General features: G+C 30.8%; 1 protein-coding gene across 3 annotated transcripts in view; it reads right to left on the bottom strand.

The window, feature by feature from the left end:
* Positions 1 to 19,352, bottom strand: part of LOC118185156 (protein turtle-like) — a 657,136-nt gene that overhangs the window by 242,808 nt on the left and 394,976 nt on the right. For all 3 annotated transcript variants that reach the window (XM_085813856.1, XM_085813857.1, XM_085813858.1), the window contains exons 4-6: positions 16,990 to 17,193; positions 9,386 to 9,685; positions 622 to 912 (exon numbers count right to left, since the gene is read on the bottom strand). In XM_085813856.1, the coding sequence (XP_085669982.1) occupies positions 622 to 912; positions 9,386 to 9,685; positions 16,990 to 17,193 (795 nt within the window). The remainder of the gene's footprint in view (positions 1 to 621; positions 913 to 9,385; positions 9,686 to 16,989; positions 17,194 to 19,352) is intronic.

Below are 19,352 nucleotides of genomic sequence, written 5' to 3'. Positions count from 1 at the left end.
TAGGTTATTTTGATCTGGAAATGGGAAAAATGAGCAATGAGTTATCTCGAGTTCGGGGCTTGAGCCTGGACCTCTCGAATACGCTTCGAGTTTGCTAACTGTTGCACCACCAAGGCTGGAAGGAGGGAGAAAATACTCCCTTCTAAAAGACGACTTGGGATTAAGGACTCCAATCGCCTAATCCCGGTGGTGAAGAATCATCAGCCACTACGTTTTTTTAGTTCGGGCGCCAGTGTGCAGATTATTAGCTTATTTTGCAGCAGCAGAGGTGACAAATCAATAATGCCCCCACAGGGAATCGAACCTGGACTTTTCGAATACGCGCCGATTGATGTACGTTACACAAAGAAGTATGCATACAGACTTGCAGAAAGTAGGAAGAAAGTGCCTTATAGGGTGACACATTTTTAAAAATAACAATTTCCATCTCTGCGCAAAGAATTAATCTTAATTCTTGAGCTGATAGTGATTTTAAAACCTTTATATTTCAGCTAGCTTTAGTTATAAGCTAATAATATTTTGCTATTTTAGGTTTTATTAGGTAATAAATTTCCTTACATATAATCATTATACATGCAATACATTCTTTTAAAAGTAAATTCAGGAAAAGGGAATACTTACACTGTACCAGCAAATGAAGATAATCACTGACACTTTGACCTTCTGAATTTCCTGCTAAGCATCTATATCGACCTCTGTGTTCCCTTCTTACACCTTGTAACACGAGAGTTTGATTACTTATGATCACACCCGATGATTTGTTACTTGAGACATAGTGATCCTCGAACTGCCACGTTACTTCGCTAACCCAGGGATTTGCTCGGATATTGCATTCAAGATAAACGTCACTTCCTTCTCTGATTCCGGATAAGCTGATGGAAGGCCCAAGAGCAAGATTTATAATTGGAGGATCTGTAAAATAATACCAACTCACAATCGGAATACATTTTATTTGCATAAACATGTGCATGTTGAATCAGTAATCTTTCGTCTTTTGCAACACGCGAGATCTGCCTGCACAAGAATCTGAAATTTATGTAGAAGGACTGGGGTTTAGGATTTACAAGAAGGTACATATCCAGCGAGTCTTCTCCACATTAAAGTCGGTCCTGTTAACAGATGCCACTTGATATATTCATATATTTGAAAGGATGATCTTTAAATCCTCACTCTCCGTTTTAATTTTGGTATATAGGAAACTGAAGAGAATGCAAAATATTTTATTATTCGTATTTTGAATCGTAGAACACAATTTTAAAATTCCAAGAAATTAGTTTCAGAGATTTTTTTGGAACAATTCTGAAATGTTAAATTATGGCAGGAAAGTGGCTAAATCTATGAACTCTTAATTTTAAAAGGAAGGCTTATTAAAATATATTAATAACAGTTTAGTTAATAACTTCAGTTTCAGCTTTCAAAAATAATATTAAACAAATAAACGTAAAAAATTTTATATATGAAATACATCAGATTAGGTAAGTTTTAAGTAAGATCTATTTCATAATATTAAACTAAACAAAACTTTAGAAGAAAGCTAAAAGCAAGAAAGATATATCTTTATAATTGCAGGACAGAACTACAAAACAGTTACTACTAATTAAGACACAATAACACGCCGAACAAATGCTAATTCAGAAGTCAAACAACAAAAATCAGTGTTTGATTTTTGTTGTTTGACTTCTGAATCAGTTACTACTAATTAAATTGTTTTTTTTTAATCTGAAAAATTACCTAGGTATAACTAACTTATAGTTGAGCGAAGATTAAGTCATTGGGGCCTTTTAAGCCCAACAGTGTGAACAAAAATTGCTTAAATGTTTATGACTCTTTTTCAGGAATATTTGTGATTAACAGAAAAAAATATGACAAAAATTCTTTTTGAATTGAACTGAAAGTGCAGTGTTTTGTTAGCTTATGATTAGATTCTTTTCTAATTTTATTGAAAGTTAGAATAATAATGGAAGCAAAGCAACGAAAATAATAATTTACAATAGCTGAAGAAAATGAAAGCATAATATCACATTTGGATTTCATTTTGATAGACACATCTTTTCATGATATTGCTGCCATAATACAATACTGTACTAATTATTACTCTCTTTTAAATCTGAATCTGTATAAGTTATATATAATAAATTACAAGATTTTGAATATGATGCCTCAGTTTTTTTAAGTTTTATTTTTAGCAGAAAAAGGGCTATTAATCTCAAAAGAAGTTATAACGTCAAATCGTTATATATGTGCCGTTTCACTTTTCTTTTGAGCCTTTCTACAAAATGTCAGATATTTATCTTTCAAAATGAATCTGTCTGTTGCGAATTAACAAAGCTATTTGAAATCAAAAGATGCAGTTCTTAGGAATATTTCTTTCTTATTTTGAAATAGATTAAGTTAAATAATAAAAATGCATTTAATTCATGATATATGTAATTAAAATATTCAACATTTTCATAGAATGACGTCCTTCTTTATTATTTATTTCATATTTTGTAAAATTATAAGGAATTTTTAATTGATGAATTCAAAGATTTCAAAGCGAGCAGTGATAACACTGTGCGGAATAAATCATTTTATCTCCAACAGGTAGAACTTATATTCTATTGGAAATCTAAAGATGTACTGTTTTTAAATATTTTGTGATTCTCCTGTTAAAATTGCATTTTAATAAATAAAGATTACACACAAAACGTCAATGATAAAAACACAAATAAAAGTTTTTTAAGCCATCTTACTAAGAAAACTGAATATTGATATGATAAACTCAGAAAAGACTGAAAAATATAGAAATATATTAGTATGCTAACACTTAAAATATATATAGTATGCTAACACTTAAAATATATATAGTATGCTAAACACTTAAAACTGCATCAGGAGTTCTAAACTTTGCGACCGTTGAAATCTGAAGCCTTGTTGATATTTTAAAAAATGTAATTATTTATTTAGTTATTTTATTCCGGTGTAAATTATATTAAAAAAATACCTGAAACGTATTGCCGAATTTACATATAAATAAAAGACTGTTGTCATTGCTGAGGAGAAAAAACAATTTTCGTTTATTGCTTCCTTAAATGTACGAACGTATATCGTTCGTTCATTTAAGGAATGTTCGTACATTAAGGTTCGTTATAATCAAATGCATATTCTTATGCTGTTATACTTTTTTAAAATAATTTCCTCTCAACTATAATTATTTTTGCTTACAGTATACTAAAAATTTTCTAAAAAATTTTGAATTAATAATACATAGCAATATATTGAATTTTAAATTATGTTGTAGCAAATTAGATTGTTTTTATTGAGATTATGTTAAATTATTTAATATCTTTTATCCATAAAAAGGAAATAAATTAACGTTTCATGGAAAAAATTTTGTAGAATTTTTATGAGACTGAGGTTCTTCATATTTGTATCCATTACAATACACGAAAATAATGGAAAATGAAATTGCGCACTACTAAGATTATGTAGAATTCAATATAGAATCCACCTAGTTAAGTTATTCAACAATACCTACAAAAGCTTACACATAGTTTTTCGATTACATTTTAAATAATTTATAGAAATAATAACGGCAAAATAAATTGATTTTTTTTTATTTGTAAGAATTTGGAATTAATTTCAGAAAAATCTAAAAAACGATTCACATACATATTCGTCGTATTCTAAAGATAAAAATATTTCTTAAACCATCTCTTTATACTAGGAATTAATCTTTTGTTCTTTCACTAAGCGTCTTCTTATCCGAGTGTAATGCGTTCGATATGTTCAATAGTAGTTAAAACCAGTATTTAAATTGCCAGATAAGTCATGATTTTTATATCCTGTTCTACCATATTTCTTTTTTTTTAATTCGTCATTCATCTTCCTTTTGAAGAAATCCACAAATATCGTTTGCTAAATTCATCAGTTCACAGTTTTAGTATTTAATACATTTAATTAATAATAAAGAATTAACCAAGTGTGTTAAATGGCAACCAAACTCTAAATAACTCTAACGTGTTTAAGAAAAATCTCCGTCAAATTGAGTAAACATTCAGAAAATGTGAAACTTAAGTTCACAAGTATTGTAAATAAACAAAGTTAAACTATTTGCAAATGAATCATTTAAAAAAGCTATTTGCTTAATGAAACAAGCTGCAAAGTTACAAGAAAACAAAGCAAAAGAAACCAATCGAAATACCTATTTCACTACTATAATTGAAATGCCCAATACTGCGACATTTAGTAACTGCTGTATAAAGTAATTGAGAAAATAACGTTTATAATTATTTGAAAATTAATTATAAAATATTATGAAATATACAACTAAAATTGCTACAAAAGCACGATAAAGTTAGATGATAAATGTTTTTTCTCCTGTATTCTATACAAATTTCAAGAATAATTTCATAACAGTTTGTATAGAAAGTATTAAGTACATAAAATATAACTAAAACTTGGCTAAGAAAATTATCCAAGAAAAGGTGGAAGCAATTATCAGATTATCATTCTTAAAAACATATTTCATCAGCTATTTTGAAATTTCTTACTGTTATTTTGATTCTCTCAGATTTAATTTTGATATTTTGCTACATAGGCATAACCAATTTCTATTTATTATAGTATTACGGCATTAGAATAACAAGTAGTATAAGGTTATCCAATTTATCGAATTGCAGGATTGCAGGAAGTACGTAGGATGATCCTAAAATTATATAAAACTTTAAAAAAACTGTGAAAATTCCAAAATGAAGAGTAATGCCCAAATTGCTTGAATGGATGATACCCTATAGTTTTAAACAATCAATATATCACTTAAAATTTCAATTGCAATTTATACTGTTAGCTTCAAAAACCGGTTGTTTGACGTAGGAATGAGATGTGCTTTTCCCGAAAGAAAAAGAAATTTCATGATTGTGGGTTACTTCACAACGCATTCTTCCAGTTGTTGAAACGTTTGAAGAGATATTCTCAAATATTCACAATTCTAGGAAGACAATGAATATCCTTAGGATGTGAAACTGTCGAAGTCCTAAAGACGTCTAAGATTCTACATCTTCAGCATATTTTAGTATATTCTGTGACACTGCCACTTAAACAAAGCCTCCTCAAGATGCGATTTTTTTTACTAATCACTTAACTTTGAGAATGTGGTAGCTTTCACTATGAGAACGGATATGGGCTCCCGTCTGTTCTGAGTTTGAGGGAAATGAGCAAAATCAAGAATAAAATGCTACAGTCATTAAAAAAGATTGTAAAAGAATTATCATAATGAAATTTGTGCATTTCGAAGTTATGTTCAATCATAAAACTTCGTACTGCTTGGGGAAAACTCATCTCCATTTTGCATTAACAAACGGTTTTAGAGCTAATAGAATTAATTTCAACTGAAATTTTGAGTACAAGAAATAGTATAGAGGTATCACCCATTGAAAGAATTTGTCATTAATATCCATTGTGGAATCTCCAGAATTTTTCAAAATGTTTGCGCAGAACTTTTGGATCACCCAGTATTTTTCATAAATAACTTTGATGTGTCATTTTTTTAATTATGCCTTAAATTTATAACTTTATACTCATTTAAATATTTTAATTGGAATAATTGCTTTCTGACTGTGTACACAATCTGTAAAAGGAATTATTTTACTTGCCTTGAGTTAAAGCAAAAAATTTGGGGAACATTCCAGAAAGAAGAGAGATTTCGAAAGAATGTTTCCTTTTCTGGAATTGTAGAAGGTGATTCCTAGGCATTGATTATGGAAATTTCGCGAAGCTAATTTGCCTTTTTAGGAAAATAAGTCATTTTCCTGGCCGGAGAAAAATAGCCATGGGTGCGTGCGTTACCTTATTAGGAAAGAACGACTAGACACAGAGATGAATAAATTCCCCTACCTCCATAGTCCGGTTACAAGGGGTCAGAGAGAGTAGGGCTGGGAACTGGGATAAATAGAGTTTTCTTAGTCCTGGAGAAGAAGGAGGGGACTGATAGTAGGTGTCAGGTGATACTGAACGGGAGGAAACGAAGGGTTGTGTTAATGACCCAAGGCAACCTAGTTTCTACGAGCGGAAGAAGGGACGGAAAAACCAAAAAAAGGAAGTAGAACACCATTTTTGAAACCTCTGTTTAGCTGATCGGAGTATGCGATATTGACGGATTAGGGAAGGGAAGCGTCATCTTACAGCACGTGGACCCCATATGCTCCCATTTCGGCGCTGAAGATTACATAAGAAAGCAGAATTTTAGGTACAAGCTGCTTTATCCCAGGACTAGGGACTAGCCGCTTTCGCACCTAGCAATACAGTTGGAATCAATCCACTCCTCCATGAATGAAAGATGAAAAATTCCTGAGGAAAGAGAACACTGATAGAAATTACCTTGGCTATCCACAACCTGAGAAGAGGACCAACACATCCTATGGCCAGTGTCATTATTCGTGCTTTAATCTTTCTTCTCATTCCCGACTAACTGAACCATCAACTCGCTAGGAACTGTCTCTAAGCTCATGAGCTTAATATTACCTTAACGTATATGACTTTATATGTATTCTTTCACATATGCAGAAATTTATTTTTACTGTTTCTCTTAAAATGACTTTTTTTAATTCATAAATTACTTTGGATGTCTTAAAATATTACCTTTTTTATGTTTAAATGAGAAAATAAATGAAATTTATGGCAATTAAATATGGTATTTATATCGAAGTTCCACTGCTGGGTTGTTCGGACAATTTTAGGTTGAATTCACTTATAATTATATTGAAATGGTTATACTAACCACTAAATGGAAAATTAATCATTAATTCATTTAAATTAAGTGAATTCATTATTTTTATTTACTTAAAACGGCAACTAAATTTTCTATGCAAAAACTTTCAAAGTTACGAAGTAGAACTGTATTTCCTTTCAACATTGAACTATATTTGCATTAGGAAAATGGCCGCTTCAATAATTTACATCAACGGTGGATTAAAGATGGAATTTAAAACTAATGCTAATGGAAAGCGGAGTGAATACAAAACAGAGAGGAATTACTGTTCTTATTACTACGTAATGAACTTGTAGTGATAAAGAATAATTTTGAAACAGAAACAGAAATACGTGCAAAATGTCTTCTTTAAGCAAGTACCTAATCATTACTTGAAGTCTTTATTGCATCATTATAACTTGAATTTTTATGTTAATTTTTTAACATTTAATACTCCACTATTATTAGCTCAAAAGGACTATTAGTCTCAAGACAAGATTTTGCTTTATTTCATTTCAATGCAGTATTTCATGTTTCATCTGAGTCTGTTCCTATTCGGAAAAACGTAAAATATTATTCTTTTATGTGTCTGCTATTAATTAACAAATTGAGCTATTAAAAAGCAACAGATGCAGCTGTTAAGGATATTACGCGTTTGCTTTTTAATCTGTTTGATTTAACTAAAACTGCATTTAATTCATGATATATCTAATTAAAAATATTTAATATTTTTACAGAATTACATTACATTTTTTCACTTTTGAAATATACAGAAGGTATATAACGTTCTCCCTTTAGACTACACGAATATTTCGCCATTCTACCTACATCCATATTTCGCCTACATGGATATTTCGAAATATCCTGCAATATATTTCGCCATTCTACCTAGGGCACATGTATTGATAATCTTTTACTGATAAACCATATTAAAGTTTAAAAGAGTCATTTTGGGCGATCGTTAAAATCTGATCAATCTTTAAGATGTTTTTTAAAGTTTCTTTTTTATTTAATGCATCAAAATGTGACATTTTCCGATAAAAATCTATAGCTAAAGAAGTGTTTTCTTTCTTTTCGTACGCCACTGCTCTTGCTTTAATTACTATCACTAAATGATGAAGAATCTCTTTAACTATATGCATGCATGTTCCTCGCAAAAAAAAAAAAAAAAAAAAAAAAAAAGCGGCTTGTAAAGCCACTAAATTGATAACAGATATAGTCTCCCAACCACCGAACCTGTGCACCTCGAAGTTTTAATTTTGAATTTGTTTTTTATCCGTTTCAGACTTTGAGCGAATGTAATGATATATTGATTAAAATACTTGACGATATTAAATACAACGCGTTTTGCTGCTTACAAAACTGTAGTATATAAACAGTATATGTCTTTCAAATTTAATCAACAAATTCAGCATGATATATAATTAATTGTTCTTAAACTAAGCAAAATTATTTTCATGTATTTTGTGTCATATACATATGATGAAACAGGCACTGTATTGAAAGCAATAGATTTAGATGTAATACTGTAGACACACTGATAGGGTAGATACGGAGATGTGTCAATGCATAATGAAGAGCAAACATGGCAGCCGAGAGGAATATCCATCTTTATTTCAATTGACATTTTCTGCCATAATTTATTTGGCACTCTAATCATGCCTATTCAAGAGTATTTACATTTTTAATACTGTTTCCATAGGAATAAAGCAGAGTAAAATAGCATCTAAGCGGTAACAGATGTAGAAGCTAAAGTGTGCAATTATTCAGTATGGTAGTTTATTAAGAAAAAAATTATTTTAAGTTCCGAATGAGCTATACCATTCCGAATGAGCTATACCATTATGCAAGTTACATGACATACACTGGTCTGGAAATGACGCAGTAAATGAAATTATTATTACTATTTTCAGAATAAAGAGGCAAATTATTTGGATATTACTAGTTTAAATCATAATTTTGATTTACATATTTTTAATCTTATACTTATATTATATATAAATAGAAAGTATGTGTTCACAAAAAGACCGAGCTTTTTAAACTGCGCTCCAAATGATGCGGATGGAAAGCGCCGCTCACTGTCCGCATCTGGCTGTAGTGACTTGCTACATATCGCATTTTATTGGATTCCCATCTGGGCGTTTTACAGTTTCCCTTAGTTCAGCCAGGTTTGATACTTAGACCTAGTCACATTGCACTTTGAAGGGGGTAGTAGTTAAAACTTTGTGTACTGAGCAACAAAGCAAGAACATCATAAATTCGGTCTTCTTTTGAACAGGCTTCTTGTTATGCAATGAGCATAACATAGTAAATTATTTAATATATCACATTAAATAAAATTCCAGTCGACTAGTGGTCGTGAAAACTGAACTTCTGGAAAGAAGGGTCCTTCCATGTTAAAGCGGCCACAGCGCTTAATCGTAAAAACTGCCAAATTTAAAAAGGCCAGTCTGTGGTGTACAAATATCAAATAATAACAAAGGCTTACGCGGTGGCCGATTTCACAAGAAAGTACCCATAAAAGTTTTAGAAACAAAGTTGTAAACAATTAATTAAAATGTGAGGAAATACCTTATAAATCACATATGAAAAAAATTATATGCCGTATATTACAAATTATCTTACGAATGTTACATTTTTTAAATTCTTTAAACTTACAGTGAACTTTTACAGTCCATTCGTCTTCAATTGCGGAGTTAGGCAAAGCAGGATTTTCAGCCCTGCAGGATAACATTTTGCCATTATCATCAGGTGTTGGTACAAGATGCAGAGTGCTGACCGTCAAATTGCCACCGTCAGAAACAGTGTCAGTGGTACCTGCTCCAATTTTTTTGCCATCAAGCCACCATGTTAACACAGCACGAGGTCTTGATCCGGTTGTTTCGCAAATAATTTGCTTGCGGGTTCCAGCAGTTAGAGGGTAATGAGGTGCTGCTATCTTCACCTCAAGTGGTCTTACTATAAAAGAACAAAAGGAAAAATACCATAAGACATATAATATATTTTCTTTAGGAAGGGGAATATAAAACTTTTTTAACCAGTTAACTGTGATTGACGAGTATACTCGTCATGCATATAATGAAATGGAAAGATAAGAGGGAGGTTTATTTAGTAAGTACTGTACATAATGACAATGTAATAGAAACAGAGAAAAGAAAATAACAAAGAAACCGGAGCTAGTGATTAATTATAATAAAAAAAGGGGTGGAGTGGATATGAGCGATGGAATTATCATAGCGTACTACACAGAAAGAAAACGACTCAAAAAGTACTACGAAAAGATATTTCTCCATTTCTTAGACATTATGTATCTGAATGCATTCATATTACATAAAACAAATAATGGAACATTATCGCGTATCAACTTTTTGCTCAAATTTATTGAAGGCACGCATTTATTGCGACGTATCCAATTAAAAGAAATAAATCGACACAAACTCGGCCATTTTGACCTAATATAAGCCAAATAGGCGGGAACCATGTTCCGGATTATATACCCGGAACATCGAAACAAACAACACTACGCGAAGGTGTTCGCATTGCTGCAAACATAAGATCAGGAAGGAATCGCATTACTGGTGTTCGATTTGCAAAGTCCCATTGTGTATAGTACCCTGTTTCGCTGAATATCGCTCCACAACAGGAATTTAAATTCTTACTTATATATGTGTAATATTTAATTTAATTTATTACATTTCTGTTTAATATGTATGTAATATATGCTTATGTTAACCAAATAAGTAAATATTAGTAATACAATTTTCAGTTTTATAAAATAAACCCATTTTTTCATCAAATATCTTACCAGCGCAACTTACTCTGTGACTGACAAATATACTCATCATGAATCGATTCTGGTGGCAAAAAACGGTGCGCCCTCTTAAACGAGGCCGCCACAGTTAACTGGTTAATGAAATTTAGACTTTACACAAATTAATTTTTATTCAATATATATAGGAATACATTTCCAAATTATTCCATTTATTTCAATAGCAAGGATAATAAATTTCAAATGAGCAAATGTAGGCATTTCTTCAATATGTGGCTTACTTTAGCCATGATTAAAAAGTTAGATAAATTAAAAATTTATATATATATATATATATATATATATATATATATATATATTATGTAGTTATGAAGTTATGATTAGCTTATCTGGAAACGAAAGAAGGGTAAGAAAGGATATTTTGCTACAATTCAAGATTTATATATTTTGTGTTTATAACGTAAATTTACTGTACATACTTCTGGTCTCTATTATTTTAATAACAGGCACATTTCATTTCAAAGTCCTAAAAACAGCCATTTTAAGTGAAGCCTTTTGACTGTAAATCTTCCTGTTTTCTTTTTACTTAACTTTCACTCAGAAATAATTAAAAGATTATTAATTTTTACTTTGAGCTTTTTAGGATTTTAATATCCAGAATCTTGCCAAAGAGAGAATAGAATTCTATCCCCCCCTTCCACACTATTTAGATTTTCTTGATCGTCAGCAAATCAGAGAGAAATGTCTTTTGTACTTTTTGAAAATATAAAATTTAAATTCAAAAATTACATTACCTTTACTTTTTTTTACATTTTGGCGCCGGAGTTTTATTTAAAAATGTGAGGGAGGCGAAACGCGATCGAATAGAATTGTTGGTGATTTTATGGAAAGCGACTAAATCCCATTAAAAAGTCAGGAACTTCCTTTTTTTATAGAATCGGCAGCAATTTTTCTCGTAAAATAATTTTTTATAATTATTATATAATTTTTTATAATTATCTCGTAAGTAATTAAAAAAATTATTTTACGATAATTAAAAAAAATTACTACTGATACTGATATGTTTATTATGTTACTTATACTGATATGTTTTCGCTTATATTAAATTAAAGAATTAAGATTAATGCATATTCCTGTATATAATAAATAATAAAATTTATTTATTATGAATTACATTATTATTATTATTATTATTATTTATTATAAGTTTCTTATCAGAGTTGAATAAAAGTATTAACATCAATGATTAGTTTGAAGTAGGAAGAAAGAAATTTGAAAACGTAGCATTAAATAGTTTTGCTATGCATATGGAAAAACTGATTATTAATACTTTTTATCAGGGTTCCTTTATTACAAATACTAATTTGCCTCTTCATTCCTTCAAGAAGACATACCTATGTTGAATCGATATCTTACACTGCGTTTGAATGAGTCAAAACACTAACCAAACTTTACCTCAAAACCCAAATTTACTGAACAGTTCAAATATCATGAGTGCTGTTTTCACCTTCAACAAATTTCAAAAGGCAAAACTGAAATAAGTACCCTTTTAAACACATCTAACTTTACTTTCATGATAATAGTGAACATTAAAATTACTTGGAGATTATTTTAAAAATAAATTCATTTAGACCTAGTAGGGGATTTTACTCTACAATAATGCACTTTATTTCAAGGCTGTGTTACTACTCAGAAAACTAATGCGAAAAGCGAATTCGTATTTATCTAATATTATATCTTGGGATCTTTTCTTATTTTCACAGATCAAAGCATTGTTTTGAACCACCCTTTTGAGCCTATTTATGCTATAATAAAATATTTACGGCACAACCATGAAAACGACGTTAAATCTCATTTCAGAGATTAGGTGGGAAAAAAAGTTGACATAAATGTACTGCATTTGATATGGATTACTCTCAAGGGGATGTAATAAATATTGGCCAACGAGCTGAAATCTGGGATTTCATGAAATCATTCCCGATGAACTGAGCTGAATATATGTGTGGGGCAAATCATCAACTAATTTCGTGAAAGGGGGTCACTAATCATTTGTTTTAAACACAGAAACATAAATCAGTATTTTTGGAAAGTTGGATGCGAACTTATTAGCATTTTCAAAAACTTAATTAAAAGAAGCAGACTAAAAACTACGAAAGATATTTTTAAAGTTAAACTCTTAGCTTAATTGTAATGATTTTATTTTACATAATGTAGGTTAATTCAGAAGTCAAACAACAAAAATCAGCGTTAATTTACAAAATTTTCACAGGACTAGTTTCGATGGTTTTACCGAACCATCATCTTCAGCTGCAAAACCGCAAATGAACAAGATAGGAAATAATGTTTAGATAAGATAAGAAAGCCTGGACAAGAATAAGCAAGTGGCGCCATCTGTTGGCGAAACCAGAACTAAAACATAATTTCTCTAAAAGCCGAAGGCAAATTTGGATTGGAATTAGGATCGTTAACTAGAACAGAAAGATTTTTATGAATGTGAAATGCCTCTAGAAAATCCAGTTCTCCAATGGAAGATGTTTTTTGAATAATTTTGGCAGCAGAAAAATTGAAAGTGTGATTTTCGGACCAACAATGTTGAGCAACAGAAGACTTCTGTGTTTCCTTTTTTCTAACATATGCCTCATGTTCTTTGACGCGAAATTTTAAGGCTCTCTTAGTTTGGCCAATGTAAATTAAACCGCACTGGCAAGGAATCCTATAAATACCCCAGGAATTCATATCCGGAATGGGGTCCTTGAGTATAGAAGTTGGAATTTTATTGATGGGAGAGTAGACAACCCGAAAGTTAAATTTCTGCAAAATATGTGCAACTTTATAGCTAATTGATGGAAAGAAGGGAATGACAACAGAATTTTTATAATCTCCTAAAATAAGAGTGTGGCTTTTAGTGTGTTGAGATGAGAATTTTTTAACTGCTTGATTAATAATGTTGGGTGAAAAGCCCCTGTCAATAGCTATTGCTTTTAAATAATTTAGTTCTTCATCAAGGGCTAGTTTGGAGGAGCAAACTTGAAGACCACGGAAAACATAGGAATAAAATGAAGCTAACTTTTGTTTAGTCGGATGACATGATTTAAAGTGTGGTGGAAGGCAAACCGATGAAGGTTTACGGTAAACTGTAGTACTGAAGTTGGATGTGTTACGTGTGACCAGAATGTCGAGAAACGGAAGAGAATTGCAAGTCTCAAGTTCAAAAGTGAACTGAATAGCAGGATCAATAGAATTCATTGTTGAAAGAACTCTATTTAAATCATCTTTATTACCTTCAAAGAGGGTAAAAGTATCGTCTACGTAGCGGAACCATGCCGGGAAGTTGCCGGGATTCTATTGATCCTGCTATTCAGTTCAGTTTTGAACTTGAGACTTGCAATTCTCTTCCGTTTCTCGACATTCTGGTCACACGTAACACATCCAACTTCAGTACTACAGTTTACCGTAAACCTTCATCGGTTTGCCTTCCACCACACTTTAAATCATGTCATCCGACTAAACAAAAGTTAGCTTCATTTTATTCCTATGTTTTCCGTGGTCTTCAAGTTTGCTCCTCCAAACTAGCCCTTGATGAAGAACTAAATTATTTAAAAGCAATAGCTATTGACAGGGGCTTTTCACCCAACATTATTAATCAAGCAGTTAAAAAATTCTCATCTCAACACACTAAAAGCCACACTCTTATTTTAGGAGATTATAAAAATTCTGTTGTCATTCCCTTCTTTCCATCAATTAGCTATAAAGTTGCACATATTTTGCAGAAATTTAACTTTCGGGTTGTTTACTCTCCCATCAATAAAATTCCAACTTCTATACTCAAGGACCCCATTCCGGATATGAATTCCTGGGGTATTTATAGGATTCCTTGCCAGTGCGGTTTAATTTACATTGGCCAAACTAAGAGAGCCTTAAAATTTCGCGTCAAAGAACATGAGGCATATGTTAGAAAAAAGGAAACACAGAAGTCTTCTGTTGCTCAACATTGTTGGTCCGAAAATCACACTTTCAATTTTTCTGCTGCCAAAATTATTCAAAAAACATCTTCCATTGGAGAACTGGATTTTCTAGAGGCATTTCACATTCATAAAAATCTTTCTGTTCTAGTTAACGATCCTAATTCCAATCCAAATTTGCCTTCGGCTTTTAGAGAAATTATGTTTTAGTTCTGGTTTCGCCAACAGATGGCGCCACTTGCTTATTCTTGTCCAGGCTTTCTTATCTTATCTAAACATTATTTCCTATCTTGTTCATTTGTGGTTTTGCAGCTGAAGATGATGGTTCGGTAAAACCATCGAAACTAGTCCTGTGAAAATTTTGTAAATTAACGCTGATTTTTGTTGTTTGACTTCTGAATTAGTATTTATTCGGCGTGTTATTGTGTCTTAATTATAATGTAGGTTATGCAATGGAATGTGAAGCCAAAATGTATACAAATTTACAGTCCCCAAACAGCTGATTTAAAATTGAATTATTCTCAAGTACATGAAGCAAACTACTTACTAAAAATTCAACCAAAATTTAATATAGTTTCTTCAATGCTTCTATTTTTAAAATTAATTTTTAAACGAAAGAAGAATTAAAAATAAATTAATTTTTTTGAATAAGATTATATAGTACATACTACTAGGAATAAGTCTAAATCCGTTGAAATAAGTCGAAGTTAAAATTGCATTACAAAAACATATTGAAGAGTTAATATTTTAGGAATAAATAAAATATTTGCATTTTAATACAGAATTTTTTAATTTTAAGAACTATTTTATTTTAAAACACAAATTTTATATAGGTATCTTAAATTAATAACATACGTATATTGGATACATCAGTTACAAGTATGTTTTCATTCTTAAAAGTTTTTAGAGGAAGAGATGAGAATGAGAAGGAGAAAATTAATTGAAATCCTTTATGTGTTTTTCATTGCCCACTGTATTTATGTTTTTCCTGTGGCTGCCTTTAATAGTCGTGCGAATATTCAATCACTTAGATTAAATTGCACAGAAAAATATAGTTTCGCTCTCTAATTGAACGTTTTATCATATGTATCTATGAGAAAGGTACTAATATTTTATTTATGTATATGAAATATTTAAAGCATGAGCATATTGAAATCATAAATAAAGATTTTTTGCCTAGAATGCTATGTCGAAATGTCTCATCCAATAATGATAATTATTTCAGGCTGCAGAAGGAAAATATTATAAATTATTTACCAAACGTGTTGAAGAAAATTTTAATTACCAGAAAGGATTATTTATGAAATCCGCTTAGGAAATCAAGTTATATTTTCGAAGTATCAGAGTTTTACTCTAATTTTTGCAGACTAAAATTAGCATAGTAACCAATTATTAATATAACAGTTTTTAAATAACACGCTGTGCATTCAAATATAATAAACTAATGACAGCATTAAAGAGCTTTTACTGATAATGTTGTACGGTAACATTTATCTTTATTATGACGAAACTAGAGAAACACAGTGAACGTCTCAAGCTTTAATTTAAATTTCATTATTAATATCTAAATATCGGTCAATAATTTTAACTGAAATATTTACTTAAAGGTTTGTGAAAAACATATACTATTGTTGATTTTATTGCAGGCAACTAGTTGCTATGGGATTTCAATTATATGTACATAATCCATTTGTACTTTCTTTTATCAGCGAAGTTTTTTACACGGAAATCAATTTTATTAAAACTTAAGACTTTTCTTATAAACTTAACTGTATGATTAAAATTTCGATTCTAGTAAATGTAGAACCGTTTTGTAGAATAATCTAAGGAAAAAAAAAACAGGTTTGCATATTATGTAGTAGCAATTTATGTATTCTAAGCAGGCAAAAATTAATAACGGGTAGTCCAATCAATTCACTATAATCATCATTAAGATTCATGTTATATGAATCTTAATGATGATTTTTCCGAAATTATAAATTATCAAACACTTTATCACAAGAATGAAACTTTCGAGTACTTTCATGACATAAAATTTGTAGTTTGAGGGAAATATAAAGGGAAAAAGTGCTTATTGCATTCAATGGACTGAATTTCCCAGTTTTCGCTACTTTGACCATTGCTTGCGATATGTTGAAAGTTCGATGAGTCTAGTTGACATTAGGAACGTCCTTAGAGAAATTTTTTTTCACAATTTCTGGATTGTTACTTTCCTTATGTTATATTATACCGTCATTTTCTTTTCATTCACTGTTGGAAGCATATAATCTTAAATTTTCCTTGTATACAGTGTCGCAAAAAGAAAGTTCTCAAAGTATTCCTATTTTGCAAAGCAAAAATTTTAGTTTATCCTTCAAAAATGTTAGCTTCAAGATGTGACTTCATAATTGTTTAACAAATTCAGTATTTTAAAATCAATAAATGTACAGCTAAATATTTTTAATCTTTATATTTTACTGCTAATCTATGTAATGCATTTATCCCAAATGTTACAATATAGAAAAGATATTTATGAGCATGAAATTACTTACGATTGATATCTAATCTTACAGCTGTAGTTTTAGGGCGGGTGAGATTGGTATTAGTAGCTTGGCAAGTCAGTTCTGCTAATAAGTCAGATCTCCTCAATTCGAAAAGGAATAGTTCATTTCTTACAAAACCCTGAGGTGTAACATTGAAACTGTCGTCCAAAAGAGTGGTTCCTCGCCACCACGTTACTTCTGGGGATGGATCTCCTGTAGAAAGAAAGCATATAAAAATTCTAGTGAATTATACTTCTTTTAAATAATAAATGTTTATGTCTCTCCGTATAAAGTGTCAGAGATGAGGCTACTTTGAGATATTAATTCAACCTGCTATTTGTAGATCTGTGTATATCTTGCCATATACTATTAATAATACACTTATTATAAAGATTGATGCAAGTACTAATAAATAAAGTTTGCCATCTTTGATTTATAGCGCTTGCGAACGTCGATAACATAGCGATATATCTTTATATAGTATATAAGCGGCTGAAGTGTGTGTTGCCGATAGATTATTGTTGCCACTCGGAAAAATGAGCCCGGAAATGAACTTTTCCGCAGTTTTTAATTAATATCTAGGCCGATTAAAGTCGTACGAAGATGAGAACGGTATCGATGGATTCGGAAAAATTTTTGGAATCCGAGGATACGCGTCTCGAATTTCAACTTGGCGCCGTTCCGTAGATATTCGAAAAAAAGAATTTGGCACGTAGCCAAATCTCTGTAATAGGGAAAACCCAAGAAAGAAAGTGGAAAAAATGTAGGGATAAATTAGTTTTTAATTAATATCTCGGCTAATTAAATGAATGGTCAAAATGGCGTGCCACAGACCTGCGGAATCCAACGGTGTGCTTTGCTAAGCCCGGGGGCCAGCCGTTTCGAAGAAGATGATGTTACTTCACCCAAGTTCTCGAAATCTGCTGCTTTTTCAACAGGGAAGATTTAAATGGCCTTTAATATAAGACCTTTTTTAGCAGTAGCCATGAAAAATTAGCTGTGGCTGCAACAATGTGAGGCTGCACTATTAATTGTCATATTAGCCACTAAAATAATTAATTGTAAGGAACAGTAAGAAAAAAATTACAGTATGAATAAGTCATTGTAAAAGACGCTATAGATGTACACTGTCTTAGGATTTTGTCGAGGAATGTCTTTCTCCCTTTACAAAGTCTTTAGTCGTAACTGACGTGTTAATGCTTGAATTGACCTGATTAGCTAGTCGTCAATTGACATTTTATCTCGAAAACTATTTTCACCTTGAAAATTGATTTGTTGAAATACTTATCTATATTGAGATTGAATTCGTTATTACGTCTTTTCATTTTATAGAAGTATTTGTTTCCTGTTCTGACAAATGTATTTAATGGCCAAAAGTGCAAATACAATCATTTTTACAAAATCAGTAGTTTATAAATTATAATTTTTAAAACCATATATCTTTCACACATGAATTATGGTTAGAATTTAGACTCACCCATAGATGAAAAATAAGATCAGTAATTAAATTTGAAAGTACTACCCTTAAGAACGCAGTACACACTTGTCAGGTTACTCATATACTGTTTATTACTTTCATGATGAGTAATGATTCGTTGATCATTATATCAGTTTTTTCATAACAAGATTAAAAATTACTATTACATTGTTCTTTTTACGCAAGATATAAAGCATAAGGCTAATTTGTCGATGACAAAAAATGTATTATTCAAATTATACACAAAAAGCATGAAAGGGACTTATCCATTCAAGTCATTTGTTGGGAATATGCTTTTAGAGAAAACTCTAACATGGTATTGAAAATGTATTATATTTGGGCTTCAAAGTTCAGTACTCTTTGTGCTACATTTCAATTAAAAATTCTTTGGATACTTAGCTTTTCTCTACGTTTCAAAGGATACAGCTTCACGTTTAATACTTTGATATCCCTTTTAACTAATTTCTTTCTTGAAACTGTTCGGTTTCAAACATAATTTCATTATCAACAAAGAAATCTTACACTACTCTCATTTCTGTCTTTCTATTCTAACCTTGCGCTGTGCGGATCATCAGATAGGAATTTTATACTAAAAATTGCGAACAAAATTTTAATGGGATTCTAAATGAAGACTAAATGATATTCGCAATTAAAAAAGATTTCTATTAACTTCACTTTCGACTTTCTAAATTCTGAAGCAATTAGATTCCTAGATCACGGTTTAATTTAATTCCAACTGAATTCGAAAACTTGTTTCTTGTTTCTAACATTTTGTGGTAGCATAAAATGAAATAGTCACATTTGAAAATAATGTAAAAAGACATATGAAAATGGACATATGAAAAATAAATTCTCGAATCACATATTTTATTCGTAGTGGCAAAAATCAAAATTA

Source organism: Stegodyphus dumicola, chromosome 3 (genome assembly GCF_044657685.1).
Source record: "Stegodyphus dumicola isolate Sdum_Otavi_A_Nest chromosome 3, ASM4465768v1".
NCBI classification, from domain to species: Eukaryota; Metazoa; Arthropoda; class Arachnida; order Araneae; family Eresidae; genus Stegodyphus; species Stegodyphus dumicola.
This window is presented reverse-complemented; position numbering and strand designations above follow the sequence as displayed.